The sequence below is a fragment of the Dama dama genome, chromosome 15 (assembly GCF_033118175.1).
Source record: "Dama dama isolate Ldn47 chromosome 15, ASM3311817v1, whole genome shotgun sequence".
NCBI lineage: Eukaryota > Metazoa > Chordata > Mammalia > Artiodactyla > Cervidae > Dama > Dama dama.
Genome location: NC_083695.1, coordinates 41,137,881 through 41,158,661, shown reverse-complemented (window position 1 = coordinate 41,158,661; position 20,781 = coordinate 41,137,881). Strand labels below are relative to the sequence as shown.

The following is a 20,781-nucleotide window of genomic DNA, read 5'->3' as shown; positions in this document are numbered from 1 at the left end:
ATTCTTTCATAGGCAACAATACACATGCAGTCAATACAGGTTTTTATGACACAAAGTTATTAAAGTACTAGAAGCCAAGTATGTCTCGGTCTGGTCATCTCTACTAGTGTCTTCACTGGGTAATCAGCATTAACACGTAGCTTCCCCACCACCATTCTGCCCTCACCACAACTCTTCACTGGAGTACAGTGGGTACTAGATATCAAAGACGCCTGTTTAGGCACCTTTGAGAGAACTAAATAGTTAAAATTGTAAAAAATATATTTGAGCTTACACATTATAGGGAGAGTAATCATATATACCCATAGTTTATTCTTCATTTCTAAGAGATAATCTAGCAGACGTTTTACTCCAGGGTCTTTTGAATTTTTTTCAACTCAAGGAAATTTCTGCTTTAAGAGGAAGAACCAGAAAATGCCTGTATTACCTAAACATTGCCAAGTTGGCTGATTTCCAAAGGTTTTTATTTCATTGGCCTTCCATGAGGCAATCACTTTAATGTTTGTCAAATGAAACAAAAATAAAGCTACCAAAATAACCAAACACCTAAATGTAATACATGTATATTTTATACATACATATATGCTTATATATGTATGTGTGTCACAGTAGGAAACATTATTATAAGAGAACAATGTTGATCTTAAGTAATGAATTTCTTCTTTTACCCTCACAATTTCTTTAAAAGGGAAAGAAAGAATAAAAGAGGAAGAGATAAAGCTTATTTAAAGGCCTCATTTCCCATGACATTGGGATGCATTTAAAATTGAGAACAGCTCAGAAACATTGTGCTGGTCTTTCTTGGATGAAGACTGAATTTGTGTAGACTAAAATACAAACATAGTAGAGACATGCCAGCATTTAATAACACTGTACTGAATCTATACAATTGAATAATAATTTAAAAAGTATTTTTTATATATAAAATGTTTCCTGGATACCAAAAGCTCAAATAAAAACCCCACCCCTCCTGCTGTGTTCCTAGGTATACTATGTACTCAGTTGGGAAATGTTTCATAGCACTTGTCTAAGGGAAATATTTTCTGGTTTACAGGGTTGGAATTAGAGGAATCACCATTCCCCCCCGCCCTTACTCGGGGAGTCATGGTTTCCTGTAGCACCATACTGCAAGGTAAGTGTGAGTGACTGCTGCGTGCATCAAGCATATTCTGGTGGACAGCTGGTTACTGAAAGCCTCAGAAGCCCCACTCAAGTCGTACCTGTCAGTCAGTCCAGAAGCCAGCGGTCATTCTCTGGAAATCTGCCTGGCCCTTCTGTTTGGTAGGTCTGCTATGTTATGATCAAAACAAGTTCGTTGTGGAGTCCTGAAAAACTGCACCATTTCTGCTTTAGAGGGCCTGGCTATTGCTACCTGGGGATAATGTAAATCATTGGGGATTTTATCAATCTACAAATATTTAGTCCTTCACCCATAGCAAGGTAGATATTGGACAAGAGTGTAAACCATAGAACACTTAATGTACACAAGAAAATCAGAGAAAATTTAGATGCCAATTCTCCAACATAATTTCCACTATTTCTCATTAGCATAAAATTGTTCATATATTTTAAACAACAGCATTCTATAGAAGTCACTGGCAAATCAGAATAACATACACTTTACATAAAATATTAGGAAATGATTCAGAGTGAAAAAGTGACAGTCATTCTCAATAAATAATGAATTGCAACTTACTCAATTACCAAATCTCCATATATCTACCCTCATAACAAATACAGGGAAAATGAAGCAAAATCAAAAGTGTCTTGTAGAAATAAACACTTCCGTGTAGGCATGTGAGCTTGAAAGACAAGGTACCAGTGTCTTCAGGAGTTGGCCACATTAGATCAGCTTTGAGAATCTTGATGCTTATCAGCACTTGTCTGCTGGTGCCCAAAGACGTGCTTTTAGAGTCTGAACGCTTTTCATAGGAGAGTTTCATATTCCAAAAGGAGATAATGGTCACTTTCAGTGGTCATTTAATAATTGCTCTTTATGGAAGATTTCTGTCTTCACCATCAGTTTTGACATAACTATCTTTAAACTTTACATTGGGCTGCTGGTGGACATGCCTGATGTTCATATCCTTTAGAATGCACGAGGCTCTTTATAATCACAGAATATATGATTCTACTTTAACTAAATAAGGGTTGGATTAGGACTTAAGTTTGATTGACAACCTTTGATCTTCTTATAGTAAATGATATATTAACTTCATACAGAACCTACAACCTCCTAATTAGGTAGAATCTGTATGAATTCATTTAGATATGCAACAGGTAACATTTTAGTGAAAAACCCAAGACAAGCTTGACTTCAACAGACTTGAGAGGACTTCCAATCAATGTTTGATAATTGTGAAAAATTTAAATATAGTAACATATTGGGTATGCAAATCATGGGGTTTTAATATACCTGTTAATTAAGACCATCTTTCTCAAAATTTTCCCAAAGATTATTTCTAAATGAGAATTTAGATAATTGAGATAGTAAAAATGTATAATAATCTTTTGAGTCTAACAGTATTACCTCTATATTCAAAATAAACAATTAATGAATACCACAAAGCATTTTGTTAAATATAAAATGTGTTTCTACCAAAATGTTTTCAACATTTGAGACTTGAGTTTCCACTAAACAGTGTTAAGAACACAATGTTCTTTATTTTCCCTGTATGACATTATGTCTATTATCAAAGAATATTCTCAAAGAGCAATTTGCAATGTATTTTAAGCAGAAACAGCTTAATCTTAAATAAGAATTGTATATATTCAATATTTGATTCAGAAAGAGTTACATTCCTTTTCAAGGGAATGGGCATCTTCCACAAAGAAATTTTACTCAAAGTTTTCCCAAACTTCAGTAAAAGAAATCTTTTGTATACTTTCAAATACTGTGCCTTTTTATTTAAAACAGTGTAAACATAACAACTCAACACCATCGATAATTGGAAAAAGACTGGTTATGTGAACACTAATTTCCTTGGTTGCCCATGAAAAGAAGGGTAAATAAAACAGACAAATCTTCAGGAGAAGTTTCAGTTCACCTTAGCAGTGGTAAAAATATTGCTTTATTCCAAATGAACATACAGCACAATTTACTGTTCTTTGGGGGACTTCCTGTGAACTGAATAGGCTGGGCTTTGTGACTTCAACAATTTATTCTTTCCATATTAACCACAGAAGCCAATGTCTTGGTCCACACATGGCAGACTCGCTATAAAATAAATAGTAATGAGGATGATGAGAAAGCAAAGGATAACCATCAATTTGATCATTGGCTTGTATAAATAATTTAAGTATGCATGACTCAGAATAGGTACACATCCCCTACTTGCCTTGTGATACTGATATCATTAATGAGCCAATAGTTGTTTCTCTCAAAAAGATTCACATCAGAAAATGGTCTAGACATTGTCAAGAGTTTTGTAGGACCCCACCATGCAAGTGACCTTGATTTACTAACTGAACTTTCTACTTAATGGAAAAAATTTAAAGTGAACAGATCTACGAGGGAAATTTTTTTTCTTCTGAATATTAGATTCCCTGATGTTTCAACAAATTTTTAGCAAGCTGAATACACACACACATGCACACACATACGCACAATGAACATATGTGCATATAGCATACCGGTGCTCGAGTGAGCAGGCCCCCACATACATACACACACACACAGGCACACACACTGAGAAATGCTCCTTTGGAGCCCCCTAAAACAATCTCAAAGAAAAACATTTCTATTAGCATGATTTTAGTGACACGACATTTGTGATGTTTTTGTCTCTTTTTCTATAGTAATTTCCTACCTCCCTCTGAGATTCTGCGCCTTCAAATTTTGGAGGAAGCTGGCACATAAGAGTGGCTAAGATTGCCCCGTGATGCCCTCTATCTTCTGGTCCTCTCCTTCCAGAGTCTTTGTGCCATTCTTCAAAAAGTAAGTAGAAAACATTACATTGGTTGACATGACATAACCTGTGATGAGGCTGTCGAGTGAATAGAGATTTAGGGTTTGGGATTGGCAAGCCACATGGCAAGGGCCACCTGCTCACTGGCACGTCCGCCCTCAGCATACATCTCTTCTCTCTGAAACTGGGTAACTGCCAGCACTTTTTATGAGGCCACTGGCGCTGTGGGGCTGAGGGTCTGAATTGCTCACATCTACTAAGAGCCAAAGAGGACAGTGTTGGGACTAACTGAAATTGTATTCAGAATTCTACCCAAAAGCTTTAGTTGTAAGCTTTATCCCTCCTGAAACGTTTCTTTCCCTTTAAAAAAATATTTTGTTAAAAAACACTATGATATGAGGGCGATAGACTATTTGGTTTCTTCTAAGTAGATGCTCTTAAATTAATGCATATAAATAATTTGTATTTAATCTCCTCTCTTTCCTGTTGAGCAAAGCATAGAATGCACAGATTTCTACATCTCGAGTCACTTGGTCAATGCAGGGTCTCTTTGTATTTCATTTCTTAAGACAAATTGTGCCTCTCGTTCTGATTTGGCTGTGGGACTCAGGGGAAGAAAGGCTGTGTTTTCACTTGCACTGTCCTCGGTCTCTACGCTGGCCAGTTCGTAGTCTTCTGACCGCCTGGCATCAGTCAGAATTCGAATCTGCTCCTGGACAGTTTCTAGCAATATTTTCACTTCTTGTTGTTCTGCTATAAGACAATCGCTGACTGGAATACTCACATTGACAATATCAGCAGAGTAGGAGTTTTTGCACCATTTGATGCTTTTGACTTCAGAAATCCCTGGCATTTGCATGCAGGTTTCCTCTAGACCCACTGAAGGGATGATGGGCACGGAACTGGCCCTTGGGGATGAATATCCCATCAGGTCCTTTTGCTCCAAACTATTAAAATAGGAGTTTGTCTCTCTTGAAGGCAGTTGCATATTTATTGATGCATTTTGTTGGGCTGTTAAACCATTGGCTGAGTACCTGAAAAAGAAACAAAGTGTAACATATTCTGCTACCTGCCCCACAATATTCAGTCAACAAAGCACTTTCCACATGCACCATCTCACTGACTTCTCACAGCAACCCCATGAGACGGATACTATGTTCCCAGTTAAACAGAGAAGTAAACTGAAGCTCAGATAGGTGAAGTGACTTGCCCAAGGTCACACAGAAAATAAGTGACAGACTGAGACTCAAACCCAGATCTTCTTACTTTAAGTCCAGGGATCTTTCAACACACCACAGCTGTAGAGGCAGGTGGGATATAGTCTTCCTGACCTCTATCCTAGAATACAAAGTAAATGGGGATTGAGCAGGTGAGAGTGTGGCCCTTCCATAGTGACAAACAGGAAACCCATAACGGCATTACTCCACTCCATCAACCTGACCACCCTCTCAGCCCTGGTTAAGTCCAGTAGACTCCTTGTGGCCACTGTAGGTGGAGGCAATCAGGAAGCCCACTCTTCAGCATCAAAATGCTACAGTCCTAAGTGTCTCTGCTTCACACTGACTTTAGGGAGACCAAGTCCAATTTCCATTGGCACTTTGTTCTATAGGAACTCCCTCACTGCCAGTCTATAGAGCCTAAAAGATGGGATGAGAGGCATACAATTCCTCTGTCTGCCCAAGAAGAACATGCAGGAAGTTCCACAGGGCCTCAGTCAAGCTAGTAATGTTCCTCATATGGTTTCTGGAGCCAAGTAAGGTAGTTCATGGGTGCATGACAATGACTTGTCCAGAATGCCATCATGACATTCCAAGTCATTTAATATGCCAGAATCTAGCTGGCCCCCTTCTTGGTTGTTCAGAGCTGGTGAATTTTCCATTGCTTCTGAACTCTCTAAAGTCAAAGATTGGAGCCGAGATACGGTAGATTCACAGAAATGAACAGTAGTATTTATCCTATTTATCAATTATTTTTACTTAATTTTAACCTTAAATTAAAATTTAAGCATAATCTAAACATATTCACCCTCAGTATAATAAATCTCATTCCCCTTGTCTTACATTATAATGTAAATAAAAATCATGTTTATACACAGAAAGAATAATTACAATGAAATGTGTTGCATACTAAATAGAAGCCTTTATTGTAAAGACAAGATAGGAGCAATTTAGAGATCTGTCTTTCTGCCAGACAGCACAAAAAGATGAGGAACGGCTTTAGCTTGCAGTTCCATCCTCTCTCACTGTGCCTAACATGGAGTTGGCAATCAATAAATTTTGATGGAATGGACACAGGACTACATGAACAGACCTTCAAGGTAAACACTCTCTTAATATCCTAGTTAACACAACAAGAGCTAACAATCACACAGAGCTTTCAAAAGGCACTTTCACCTCTATTCACTTTATTGATTTATAACACTGTGTGGTTTATTATTATTGCCATATGATGGATGAAAAAACTGTACTAAGAAATACCCAAATGACTTGCCCCAAATTACACTCTTGATAAGCAGCAGAGGAAGCAGTTAAACCTATGTTGTCTTATTTTGTTACTATCAAGGCCTTAAACGAGTGGGCATCTCAAGGTGCATCCCAACCTTTTTTGGGATGTAAAATCTTTACCTGCACAAACTATATAGGCACATAGAAGGAAATTCCCTAGGGGATCTCACTCCTTTCTCCTTAGTGTTATATGACTGAAAATCTGAACATAAAGTTTCTGATCAATGAATCAATTTCAACAAAAAGGAAGGTGCCAACTTTAAGACTTCTGTGTTTTCTTTTCTTAGCACCATTAATGTGTATGAAGGTAGAGAAGGTCTGCTGTCAGATTCACCAATGGCACAGGGCCAAGAAATTTTATTAGGATAAAATCATCTTTCACATGGATATCATCAGAGTATATCCATGAGTAGAATCTAACAGGTTGAAAAGTAGTGGTGACAGATGCCCATCCTTAATACCTGGATCTAAACATATTTGTAAAAATTATGACTAAAGATGTAAATATCTTACAGAATTTAGCCAACCGACACTTTAACAAGTCCACAGTGTGACATGACTAAGGAGTAATCAAAGGCAATTCAAGCCAGACTTGGAGCTGCCTTCCAATATGCCTGTGGGCTGCCCTGGGTGGCTCAGTGGTAAAGGATCCTCCTGCCAATGCAGGAGACCTGGGTTCCTTCCCTGGGTCAGGAAGAGACCCTGGAGAAGGAAATGGCAAACCATTCCAGTATTCTTGCATGGAAAATCCCATGGACAGAGGAGCCTGGCAGGCTACAGTCCATGGGGTCACAAAGAGTTGGACATGACTTAGTGACTAAAGAGCAGCTGATGGATGAGAAAGAGGAACTGCAGTTGACTTACACGTCATCTCACAAACCAGGTATGCATCACATGCTGGCAACCACTGAAATCTAAAATGCTGCCCTAACATGAAGCTGTACTTTAAACTATTAGAACTCTCCAAAAATATGACTTCGTTTTGGATTAGAAAAGATTTCAAGTTCCACCACCATTACATGCTCTGGAGTCTTAGACAAACATGGAAGCCTCACTTTAATTCTCTCACTTTAATTCTCTCTTTAATTAAAACTGTCAGGTTGTAATGCTGACCTGGGGGGCTGCTCTGAGGACTTGCTGAAGTGATGCCTCTGCATGAATCAGTAGGGGCACACTGGTGGTCTTCCCTTTCTTCCTAGAGTTGCTGCGAGTGTTCTAGCACTGGCTTTTGAGTAGGAGGTGACACTACTCTCCAGAAGTTTAAGTTAAATTTCTAGATGTGATTCTTGATTAGAAGATACTCAGAATTCTACATTCTATCATAGTCAATGACTGTCACATTCTCTCCATAAGCTCATCATTCATTGACTGTGAAGTACCAGTTTGGACTGCCCTTCTTCCGATGATCCCTCAGCAAAGTAATCACATGTGCCATTTCCTTTGTAGCTATGTGAACAAATCCTCCTTTTAAAGAGGGAAGATTTCAACAATTAGTCATTTAGTTTGATTCCCAGGAATTCAAGGGTCAGGCTAAGAAATATGTGTTTCTCCAGAGGACTCTAGGACCCAGTTCTTGGTGCATATGGCATTAGAATGAACAGACTAAATTGAAGGAATCTAATTTTCCCTCTGGAGCCATATGATTAGAGATTCCACATTTATACATTGCCATTCATGACTGAGATTTTTCTTCACATTCCTTTCCTGGTTTAGTGGTTTATTGAGTCAGAAAGGCTGGTATTCAATGGTTCTTTTACATGGGATATCTCATCTTTGGGTTCACCATTGAAATTCTTTTATCTTTCATGGATTCATCTCTAAACTTCCTGAAGAATAACTGAATGTAAGTTTGTGAAGTTGCTATTTAAGTGAGATGGATGATGAGTATGTTTCAGATCCCTTCTACTTTGAAGGTAGCAGTCTTTTGTGATTCTAGCTCTTTCTGTTTAGTATATGAATCCATGAGTTTGATTTGCCTGACACAGTGCATTTCAGAGCTCTGTGAGCCACTAGCCATAGTTGGCACCAAGCCACTGATCAGGGGAAAGGCTCTTGAAGAAGTTCCTTTCCACCTGACTCCCTCCTCAGGCTTCACCAAGTCAGACACTGGCTTCAAGCTGGGCTGAAGTTAGTGCCAAGGAGAGACATAATATACAATGGGAGTCTAACTAGGAGACAGCGCCCACATGCTTGATAAACAAGCCACAGATGGCTGATGGCTCTTATAAATTCATTCACTCCCCCTCCAGGCAAGGGCCAGATTTGAAGAAGGCTTTTAGCTGTGAAATTCTATTACCAATTCCATTTCCAGTCCGGTGAGATGGTCAGTCCCCCAGGAGTGGGAAATAGCTGTTCTCAAGAACTGAGAATGAGGTTGCTCCCTGAGATTCATTGTGCTGAGCACACAGTGACTTAGAGTCATCATTTATCAACACTGGATGCGTATCACATTGGAAAATGCATGTGGCCAGCCAATTGAAGAGAACATTCCAAACCCAATGATGATTGAACCAAAACAAAACGGCCACCAGGCAGGATAAGTGTTAAGACCCCAAGGAGTTAAAAAGCAAAACAGTGCCTGAACATGCCCTGGAAATCTCTGAGCTCTTGGAGATGTGTGTATGTTTGATTCAAGACTGTCTGTCACAGAGCACCCTCTTACTGGTACATTTGGAATGATAGCAATGATAGATAGTGCCCAGCAGAGGAAAGAAAGCATGGACTGGGTTCTCTGTCCATTCACAACATCTCTGAGCTTGATTTCAGCCTCATCCATTCTCACTCTAACATTCATCCCGGGGCAGCATGGAGAAGGTTGAGGGGGAATACCTAAGTAACAGACATTATTAGTGGTCTAAGAAGAAAAATAATTATGAAACATAATTAACTATAGGCTAATGCAAGCCCCTTTTCCAGCCATAAGGCAAACAGAGATGCAAACTGCTTCCTGAAACTTATATCATATATTTTGAACAACTTAGCTATTATGTTGAATGTGTAAACCTCACCCCAGACCTGTACCAATATATTTTACAGTCCAATTGGAATTGCTTCACAATTACAAAATTGAGACACAGGCTATTTATTTCTTATCTTCTAGTCTTCCTACAGAAATCTGTTGCTGGGATTTGTCAGACATGGCACTGTTGCACGTATATGTTGCCCAGAGGGAAAGACAAAGTTAAGAATCTGGGACCTCAAACCTGCTTTGACTTTCAACTTGCTACAGACTGGGTAGAAAAATCACCCAGACTAAAGAAATGTAGCCTGGCTTATTCAGAGAGAGAGAAGAAAACTGGATGCAACAGGAACCTGGCTTGAGTGAGGGAATGGATTCTTAGACTTTCTGAAGTAAACCCTGATTGCATTGCTCTTGAAATTAGTAGAAATAATATAATAGCTCCCATGGCAATAAATACAAGTACTCCTTCTCTGCCTACTATGTGTCAGGCACAAGCTATAGACACAAGTAATTTCTTTTTAACCTGCCCGACAATCCTCAGGAAGGCTGATACTATTTTGTTCAATTTATAGACTAGAAAACATAAGCTTAAATGATAAAACTTTCTCAAATTCATACAAATAGCAATCCAGCTTGTCAGGGTTGATAAGGGCTGCCATATTTGGTTGGATAGCTTATGTCAGTGAGGTAATTGGTGTCTAAAATTCACTCTATGCTCCACTCACCATTCTATGAGCCCCATGCAAGTCCATGTCCATTCATAGGAAGGGGCACTTTTTGCCCTGCAAGGATGGGCAACAGCCACTGAATCCAAAGCCCATTTTTCCACCCCTGCACTGTGAGTGAAACTAGAGATCTGAGTTCAGCTAGTTGTGCCTTGACAATATGCAGTCAGCATTGACTGAGACACATTCAAGAATGCTCTATGGAGCAGATGCTACATCTGTATTACCTAACTGCTTATTATAGTATTTTCTACAATAGTCATTAGAGAATTAAGTCCTTCCCCCCCCAAAACTAAGGGAAGCCTACTTTTGTCCTCCTAAGAAATCCCTAGTTTTTAAAGTTAAAGACACATTCCCAGTTATTTTAGAAACTGCATTAAAACATAGTCTAGATATCTATATACTTCTTAATGTTACATTTCTTTTCCATCTAATATCTACTTGCATTGTATCTATTCTTTATAGTTATTCTTTTGTGAAACAAATATGCAAGCAAGCATAAATAGCCAATTAGTGATGGAAATCAGTGAATAAAACCCCAAGGAACATTAAAAACTCCATTTAAAACTCTAGTATTCACCCTCCCTAAATTCCATTACTTTTAAGACCTACCCTTGGCAAGGTATCGTATCCTGGTCTGGGATCCTTGATTCCTCCAGTTGCTGATACGCTGGTCCCACGAGTCCACCCAGCCTACTTCGGGGTGATGGGGGTGTCCTTCTGAAGGCATTCCTATGGAGCATACCACTCCTTTGCCCTGGACTGCAGCAAGAGGAGAGGGTCCTGCTGGTGGAAAGAAAACCAACAAACAAATTGATCATAGCCATTTCCTCACAGGTGGCTGCTCAGATTCTTCAAGCACTGTATTTGCACCCCAGATCCTCAGAGTTTTAGGCCAGATTCCACCCATGCCTGCAGGATATCAGCTAGGAGAGATCGAAAGTTGCTGAATCTATTTTATCTTTGGACAGACTAAGAAGAAATGTTCAGTTCCTCTGTTTCTGGCATTCCTGTCTGGAGCACAATGGACTAAAATAATGGCAGCTTCCCAGCCTGAGAGGTGAGCTTAAAGGATGCTCCAGCTCCTGATTCCCATCTTCCCTCATCATCCATGCTCCAGCAGGGCCTCTAACAGAAATAAAAATGGTCTTGTTATTAAACAGTGACAAGAACTAAACCCAAGAAGGCTTAGGGGAAAATGTCAATGGTGTCAGTGGTAGAACAAACAATCCTTATTTTAATTGCCGTTGTTTCCTTAAAATATATGTTATTTACTTTTCCAGTTCACAATCTCAAATTTTCATAAATCTTGACAGCCTAAATTATTTTTCTTTTGAGGTTTCCTTTTCCTAACATTTTTATTGAATGAAAGATTCTTTAAATTCTATAGTGTTTTACAATTTTCAAAAGATTCACATATGATTTTATATAATCCCATATCAACCCTTTGAGTTTGCTTTTAATAAATGTCTGATCATATATTTCATTTGATTCATACATCCAAATAGCCAAATAACCATATGTTATCAGGTGCCATCAAGGGGCAAATAGCATACATGGGATATACCTCAGGTAAGATCCCTACATAGATATATTAAATAAAGAACTAGACTCTTTACAGGAATCACTTACTAATTTGCCACATTACTAATTCCATCCACATCTATTCCTCTCTCCACGCCAGTGAATTTACCCTACTACCATGTGAATTGTAAGAACTCTGTTCCTATGTAAACATTCCCTGAGATGCCTGTAAGATAATTTAGAATGTTTGTGTTATATTCTCATTTAACTTTGAAAATAGCAATAAAACCATACACAGAGCGAAAACATCTTCAAAATTTCAATATGCCATCAAGTTCTAAAGGAACCATTCCCCCGAAGGAATTTTACGCATATTACTACATTATATGGAGTTCCATAACTTTTCCCCCACCAACATTACTGTTATTTCCACTTAATAAATACAAAACCTCTCCTATGTTATTAATATTTAGGGTCAGGATTTGAAAACCTGACATATGAAGTGCCAGTAGCCACCATCCTGGATTTGGCTAGGGAAAGCTACCACACTTTAGAACTTCATATTTGTCAAGCCTATCAATAACTTCCTGAGTTTGTGCAGATACCAGATTACACCTAGCATGGTTATTACAATTTCATTCTTCAGCATAATATTTCTAGGGTGTTGAATCCTAAAATGCTTAACAAAGGACATCTAGCTAGGTCACTAAGCCAGCACGTTTAAGGAGCTCTGTGATAACCGATTCGTTTCTTTCCTTCCAGTTTCTATATACACTGTCTGGTGGCAACTGTGAAGTTCACAGAGCACTCGAACTTGGATGCTAGAATTAGCTGCATTGGGTCTGTATGTTACTAGCAGCATCATACTGGGGATAGTACTTGTACCACTCAGAGTCCTGGAGAGAAATAAATGGCACCAGAAATTAGATCATTTGGGAAGATTTTGCTGTTTACAAATCTATGTTCACTGATTGAGGGGAGAAAAAAAAACACACACACACAACATGATACTACTCTACTTAAGGGCTGGTGACAATGGGAAGCTGTTACCATCCTTGTTCCTGAAAGGACAAAGGGGGAGGAGCAGTTACCTGACTAAAGAGAGAAAATGGTTGTAAGAAGAGGCCACCCGGCAGGTGCTGTGGTCCCCAAGAAGAGGGCCGTAGCTAAGGCCACCAGGCAGGGAGGGAGGGGCAGGAGTGCTAGGACCTCACTGGCCCTGCCCTTCCCTCCTTGCTGGTGCATCGCAGTGAAACAACAGAAGTCCAAAGGCAAGAGAAGATGCTGCCCCTCTCAGTGTACAAGGCAGGGCAGAAAAAGGTGAAAGTCTACACATGGTGCATGTGTTTAGGTATTTTCATACTATTGCTGTAGGGATTAAAGAGCTCAAACATGTAGTGTTTAGCAGGAAATCTGGCACTGGGTAGGTGCTCAACACAATAAGGTCTCCAATTCCTCTGCCCAAACTGACAACTCAATGGCTCATACTAATCACTGAAAACCCTGGAATTATTTTACCTTAAAGAACCTATATATGTCCTGGCTATAATTGCTATATATAATGGCTATATATGTCCTGAGTTATATTGCCAAAATTAATGCACTAAGTATGACATGACTTAATAGATTGCTTCTTTAAAATAAAGGGGGGGGGGTGTTGGACTAAACATGGGAAATAATGGCTTTGAATTAATAGCTTTGGTTTCATAAATGAGTTATCCAAATGAGTCAGATTTGCAGTACACCAAAAGAAATGAATTAGTCATAGCTAGCCAAAATGGCACAACGACAAAAGTCTACTGGTATGAACTAGTAACCCATCTTAAAAAACCATTCTATACCTATTGATCAATCCACTCCTCAAGCTTTCTAACCCAGTGGCATTCAGGAAGTTATGGAGCAGTTTGCAGGATGTATAAATCAGTGACTAGGTTATCAATCACAAAAACGTTTAAGTGTACTGCATGTTTTATAAAACAAAAGCTATGGTATATTGAACTATAATTTACAAAGTTCTAAAAGCACTTTATAAATCAACCCTTGCCCATCTATCAGGACACAATGCATGCCAACAAATACTGCAGTGTCATTGAACCAAACAAAAAAGAAGGTTTCTTAGAGAGTTCCTTATTTGACCTGTGAGTGATTCCTAGAAGCCATAGTAGAAGCCAAGTTTAAGGAGCGGGTGTATCAACAGACAAAAATAGGGATGGGGTTATCTGCAGGCCAAATACATTAGAAGCTGTCATTCTTTATCCTATCAACTTTAAAACATATATGACATAATACTTAATATTATACTTTATTTTACTTGACTGGATGAAATACCGCTTTAACATGGATTACAATCTGCAGAGGGAAATATGCTTTTGGAAAAAAATATCTTCTAAAATCCTGATAATTTTGAATCTAATTTCCTAATTGAAGAAGATCCATTAAGTTCAGTGAACTTAAAATGCTCTTTTCATAGGGAAATATTTGTAAATTCCCCTACTGATATAAACCAAAAGTTGTACTCAGTAGCTAAAGCAGTTATCCAGTGGCCAACATATTTCATCCTGTGTTGAAAATATTTAACCCTTTTTAATCTTAGCAAACTCTTAATATCTCAGTCTCTACTCATGTAGATTAAGAATAAAAATTACCATTGAGTACCAATGATTAGTATCCAGAGTGACATGAAAATCCCATAGTAAATGTGGCCAGCATCAGTAAAATCTTTTGGGGGAACTCCTTCAGAGGTGAGAGAAAAGTTAGTTTCCTTGAACAATGCATACTTCTCTCACAGTGGTTCCAAAATGTGGCCTAGATATGTGAAAACCAAGGGTCAACAACATTTTTCTTTCATTGCTGGAAACAAGTACTTTTTCTTTACCTTTTTCATTAAAAAAAATATTTATTCTCTTCATAATTTAATAATTTTTTTAACACTGTACTTCCTACTAAGAAAAGAAAGCTTAAATCTTTGGACAACTTCCACAAAGATTGACAATATATTTTTGGATGTACATAAACATAACGTCTGTACTAGCAGTTGGCACCTTAGAACTGTTGGCACCTTAGAACAAAGCTTTCAATTTTTGGAGTTCCAGATTCCTTATGTATAAACATAGCATGTGACTAGAAGATGCTGAGAATGTGCTCAGCCTCAGAAAGCTATAAAATTGAAAACTTTTATAAGATAACTTTATTTTTGGCTTTCTTCCCCAAATAGCCAATTTTATGGTCAGCTTGTAATAAAAAAAAAAAAGAAGTCCCACTCCACTGATAATGGAAGATCTAATATTAAACCAAGAAAAGATTTAGCAGGATTCTTCCCCCGTGAGAACTATGTGTGAAGATCTGGAACATGTGCTATCAGCTGCCTAGGGAAGAATGAGTCATTAAATCTGCAGTGATAAGGCAGGCTAGGAAAAACCATGTTTTTAATGATTTTTCAGATAGCAATTGTTTCATTCACTGGTCTGTGTCTGCAGCCTTGATGGGTATTGTTAATAAGTCCCTTTAGGCTTCTTCTAGGTGTACTGCTGCCTACTGGTCTCTTTGCCTGCTGTGAGCTGCCTGAGCATCCACTCCATGGGCAACTAGAGGAGAAGCAAGAATGATCACCTCTCCTGAACACTGTTGCTGTTCCTTGGTATGTACTGTTCAGCATTACACACCGTGTCAACATGCCCATTCCCACCACAATTCAGCTACCTGTACCTGTGGTGTTTGATAGATTGGCTTCCTCTGTCAGGAGAAGGGACCTCTGGGAATGATTGGGGGCCGGCAAAACTCGACTCCATCATTTTCTCCAATGCAGTCACAGGATGCCTTTCCGCCTTTGAATACTGTGGGAAATCACATGCAGAGAGTTGAGCTGGAGGAGAAGTTATGAGAGGAGGGCCTCTGACACTATAGCTGGGTATCAAAAAGTTACTGGAACTCACCAGTAACTTTTCCACTGGGCACTTGATCAGGAGAATGATAAAGACATCATTTTCATCCCATTTCTCACAATGCTCTCAACCTTTTGCTCCTCAAACTCTTTGTGATTAGATGAGGTCCATTCAACAGGGTTTTCCACATTAGAATCCTATCTTTTCATTTCAATTTTTACCCATGGCACACTATGCCTTTAAGCCAAAACCACCAGTATTTTTTTTTATTATAGTTGATATAGAATATTACTTAAGTTAATAAAAGGATTTTTTAATTCAATGTACATTTTATCAACAAATTAACTTGTTGTTCTATTACTAACAATAGGGATTCAATAAATGCTGATTAAATGAGTGAAGTTCATACAGAAGTTCTTCATAATTCTGAGAATTATGAAAGATGATTTAGAGTATCTGCCTACCACTCTCTAGTGTTTCCCTTTCATCCTGTAACCAGGAAATCACCATGTCTAATAAGAGAAGTGTGTGAACAGTTTATTCTTTATAGTTATTAACCCTTGATTTCACCTTTGACTATGAAATATCACAAGGCAGAGTAGCCTAGAGGAAACCATATAGTGATGGCACATTAAGAACATCTTTGCCCCTGGGGAAATATTGTTTAGCATCTCAACCAGGCAGCAGTTGTCAAGTTTAACATTCCCTGGGCACTTGCACTTGAACAAGCAACAAGGAATAGCAGGTTTCTTTTCTGGAAGCTCCAATGAAAACTATGTTGAGAAATGACATTTTTTGAATGCTAATAACCAAACAAGAGATTTTGAAATCCAGATATTCACATGTAAATGTAGAATTTCACATAAAAATATATATCTGCAGAATACATATATGAAAAAAGTACATAACTGAACTCATGTAAAGAGAAAAAAATCAGAATAGGGCATGTTAAATTTCAGGAGTACATCCCAAAGGCAAAGATTCAAGAAAAATAAGATTTGTTGCTAACTTGCTGGGGTACAGATTGGCAAAATATTCCAAAATTTTAATCACCCTACTCTTAGATGTAGACTACTACTTTTAGGGATTCCCATCATTAACTGTAAAAGTTCAAAATGATATAATCACCAGAGCATGTCACTGGTACAATTTTTAATAAGCAATCAGAAAACAGACACTAAAGAGAAGCAATTGGGAACAATAGAAATGGCTGCAAATGAATACTATACAGTCATTGAAGAGAATAAAATCAAGGTACAAGAACTATGCATAATATGAATTCACTTGTGTAAATGACGGACATGTAGTAAACAGATATATATCTAAGTGTATGTATGTGTTTATATGTGAACATATTTAGCTTTGTGTCTGTGTATATACATATGTATAGATTTTGTATGTACATGCCAAAGCCTTTGACTGTGTGGACCACAAACTCTGGAAAATTCTTAAAGAGATTGGGAATACCATACCACTTGACCTGACTCTTGAGAAATCTGTATGCAGGTCAGGAAGCAACAGTTAGAACTGGACATTGAACAACAGACTGGTTCCAAATAGGGAAAGGAGTACATCAAGGCTGTATATTGTCACCCTGCTTATTTAACTTATATGCAGAGTACATCATGAGAAATGCTGGGCTGGATGAAGCACAAGCTGGAATCAAGATTTCTGAGAGAAATATCAATAACCTCAGATATGCAGATGACACCACCCTTATGGCAGAAACTGAAGAAGAACTAAAGAGCCTCTTGATGAAAGTGAAAGAGGAGAGTGAAAAAGTTGGCTTAAAGCTCAACATTCAGAAAACTAAGATCATGACATCCCATCACTTCATGGCAAATAGATGGGGAAACAGTGGAAACAGTGACAGATTTTATATTTTTGGACTACAAAATCACTGCAGATGGTGACTGCAGCCATGAAATTAAAAGATGCTTGCTCCTTGGAAGGAAAGTTATGACCAACTTAGACAGCATATTAAAAAGCAGAGACATTATTTTGCCAACAAAGATCTATCTAATCAAAGCTATAAAAAAAAAAAAAAAAGCTATGGTTTTTCCAGTAGTCATGTATGGATGTGAGAGTTGGACTATAAAGAAAGCTGAGCACTGAAGAATTGATGCTTTTGAACTGTGGTGTTGGAGAAGACTCTTGAGAGTCCCTTGGACTGCAAGGAGATCCAACCAGTCCATCCTAAAGGAGATCAATTCTGAATATTCATTGGAAGGACTGATGCTGAAGCTGCAACTCCTATACTTTGGCCACCTGATGCAAAGAGCTGACTCATTGGAAAAGACCCTGATGCTGGGAAAGATTGTAGGCAGGAGGACAAGGGGACGACAGAGGATGAGATGATTGGATGGCATCACCAACTCAATGGACATGAGTTTGAGTAAACTATGGGAGTTGGTGATGGACAGGGAGGCCCTGTGTGCGGCAGTCCATGGGGTCACAAAGAGTTGGACATGACTGAGCAGCTGCACAGAACTGACTGATACATGTGTTTCTGTGTGAGCACACAACCACATAGGATGCAGATGGGGAAAAGAAAGAAGAAAAAAAACTATTAAGGTGTTATCCTTGGGAAAAAGTATATTGGTGGGTATGGGCTATGAAAACTAGGAAAATTGTCAAGGTTATATAACTTGATGTTCAAAATCTCTACTTTTAATTACTTCCAAAATAAACCACATCATGTTAATAATGACCACATCTTGAATCAAAATAGGAATTCTACAAAATGGACTTAAGAGAAGCTATTAAGAGTTTTGCAAAATGGTTGAACTGACATAGAACAAAAAGAAGATATGAAGATAAGGTGGAAAAGGTGGTTGTTTTTTAGCAACCCCAAAATTACAAAGATACAAAATATGATGGAAATACTTTCACATGTACTTCTTTGCTGACTAATTAAAGTTGTTTATCATAAACCATCCATGGAAAATTGAACTGAATCAATATGCTACTGAAAGGTAAACAACATCCTGAATTTCTACCTGATTTTCAAATTCTATAAAAGATCTAATAGGATTTTTTTACTCCCAACTTATAAAAAGTTGCTTTATAAGACAAACTCAGGTGCCGAAAAGGCTCAGCTACAGACAAAAATGAAAGTATCTGGAGACATCTGTGGCAAACTGGAAGGGGTAACTTCTGTGCTGTCTCTGTAGAGGGCTGTCAGTAGGTGACACTGGCCAGTGTTTCTAGCAAGGTCAAGGGTTTCTAGAGAAATTGCCAAATCATTAAAAGTCAGCAGCCCATTCCTTTTTAAAAACACAATTTATGTCAAGCCTAATTCAAGTTTGGGGCTGTTAGTTCAGAGCATCTACCTTGATTGAGACTTTTGATCATGAGAGCTAGAGGGCCTTATTCAAAATCTGTCAAAAAAAGGCTTGAATAGAATCAACCTCTTACATGCTCTCCTTATTCATAACATTCATAATAGATATTAAGTTTTAAATCTTTTCTTTCAGATGCTTAGATTATTGTTATACTATACAGTTGCTTCCAATGATACTAATGTGGTCCATTAACACAAATTTGCCTCCAAAATTTATTATTATGGCTCTTTCTCTTGTAGCCTTTCTGGGAATCATTTTCATTTCAGTGGCTGCATTTAACCTAAGATGCCGGTTTAAATTGCTGGTATCCCTATCTAAGGTTGGTTGAGACAAGAGGGAACACAAAAAACCTAATAACTTGGCAATCATTCAAACTAATATTCCATACATATTGGTTCAAATGAATTTATAGACAGATTCCGTTTTTCAGTTCTGACAAATAAAGAGCTTAAAAATCATCATTCCTGTCCTTAAAATTCATAATGGTTCAAATGAATTTATAGACAGATTCCGTTTTTCAGTTCTGACAAATAAAGAGCTTAAAAATCATCATTCCTGTCCTTAAAATTCATAATGGTTTAAATGAATTTATAGACAGATTCCGTTTTTCAGTTCTGACAAATAAAGAGCTTAAAAATCATCATTCCTGTCCTTAAAATAAGAGAAAAAAAAAAAAAAGCTGATCACACAAAATCAATGCCTATTCTTATATCCATCAGAGTGCAGGGCAAAACAGCACTCCAAAATCTGGAGAGAGAAGTGAATACAGAGAATCGGTCAAGATCAGCTTAAGACAGCCTGGGACATGGGATCCTTCACTGCTTGAGGTGATGCAACAACACAAACAACCTAAGGGACTAAAAATAACTGCATGCATGGGCAGTTGGGGCAAATTACAAATAAGATATAAGACACCAAAAACCCAACTTCTGCTTCTGAGATGCCCAGAATAAAAGCTGGATACCATGCATGATCCCTGCACAAGCATCACTAAGGGGATGGGAAGAGCACCTAAGCTCACCCCTGGACCCACTCCCTCCCCTTACCCCATATAAGGAACCAGCTCACCCCACCTCAGGGAGTAAGCAAGGGAACCTGTGACTTGTTATCACTCCCTCCTGCAGTAGCACAAATCCTCATAAAACATTGTCTGAATCTCCTCTGGCCTCTTATCAATTCCTATTGATTAAAGAGGCCAAGAACCCTGGTGAGACATCAGCCTAAAAGGCCAAGCTAGCTGCATTAATGAGAGCTTTCAATTAGGGAAGGATACAAAATTAAATATTTTTGCTGACTCTAATATGAATTCCATGTACTTTATGTTCATGTCACCATTTGGAAGGAAAGAGAAAGCTTGATTGATAGAAATTCTCTCATAAAACATACAGATTTTATTCTGATTCTTTTAGAAGCAGTGCAACTCCTGACCCAGGTAGCAGTCATCAACTGTAGAGGCCATTATGGATGGACCTAATGTGAGCCAAGGGAACAGCAAAACTGATCACAGACTGCAAAAAGGCAGCTCAACTTCAGGAACCTAAACAAGGTATGGCTCTAGTGATTGGCCCCCTGACCTCCCTAGCCTTCCCCAGTATTTTCCACAGGAACAGGAAAATGCTGAGAAATGGGGCTATGAGAAGGGAAACACAGACTGATAGAAAGGACAACATTCTGACCCCAGAAGCCCAACAATGAAAACTCACTAAGAGCTTACACGACGCCACCCACTATAGGAGGGATGCATTACGGGGCTTGATGCCAAAGACATTTTTAGGAAAGGGGCTTAAAAGAACAATAATACAAGTAATGCTTTCTATGATTTATGTGCCTGTTATATCTCACAGACCCATCTAATCCCCGCTTCATTACTCAGGCCAATTCAATACCAAGGGACATATCTGGGTAAAGACTGGGCAGTTAGATTTCATCCAAA

The 20,781-nt window shown here is 38.4% G+C and overlaps 1 protein-coding gene across 1 annotated transcript in view; it reads right to left on the bottom strand.

Moving 5' to 3' along the window:
- Positions 1-3,063: 3,063 nt before the first annotated feature.
- NRG3 (neuregulin 3) overlaps positions 3,064-20,781 on the bottom strand; it is a 682,154-nt gene continuing 664,436 nt past the window's right edge. Inside the window, exons 8-11 of the mRNA XM_061161321.1 lie at positions 15,329-15,456; positions 10,712-10,882; positions 5,175-5,246; positions 3,064-4,942 (exon numbers count right to left, since the gene is read on the bottom strand). Coding sequence (XP_061017304.1) covers positions 4,435-4,942; positions 5,175-5,246; positions 10,712-10,882; positions 15,329-15,456 — 879 coding nt within the window. The 3' untranslated portion in view covers positions 3,064-4,434. The remainder of the gene's footprint in view (positions 4,943-5,174; positions 5,247-10,711; positions 10,883-15,328; positions 15,457-20,781) is intronic.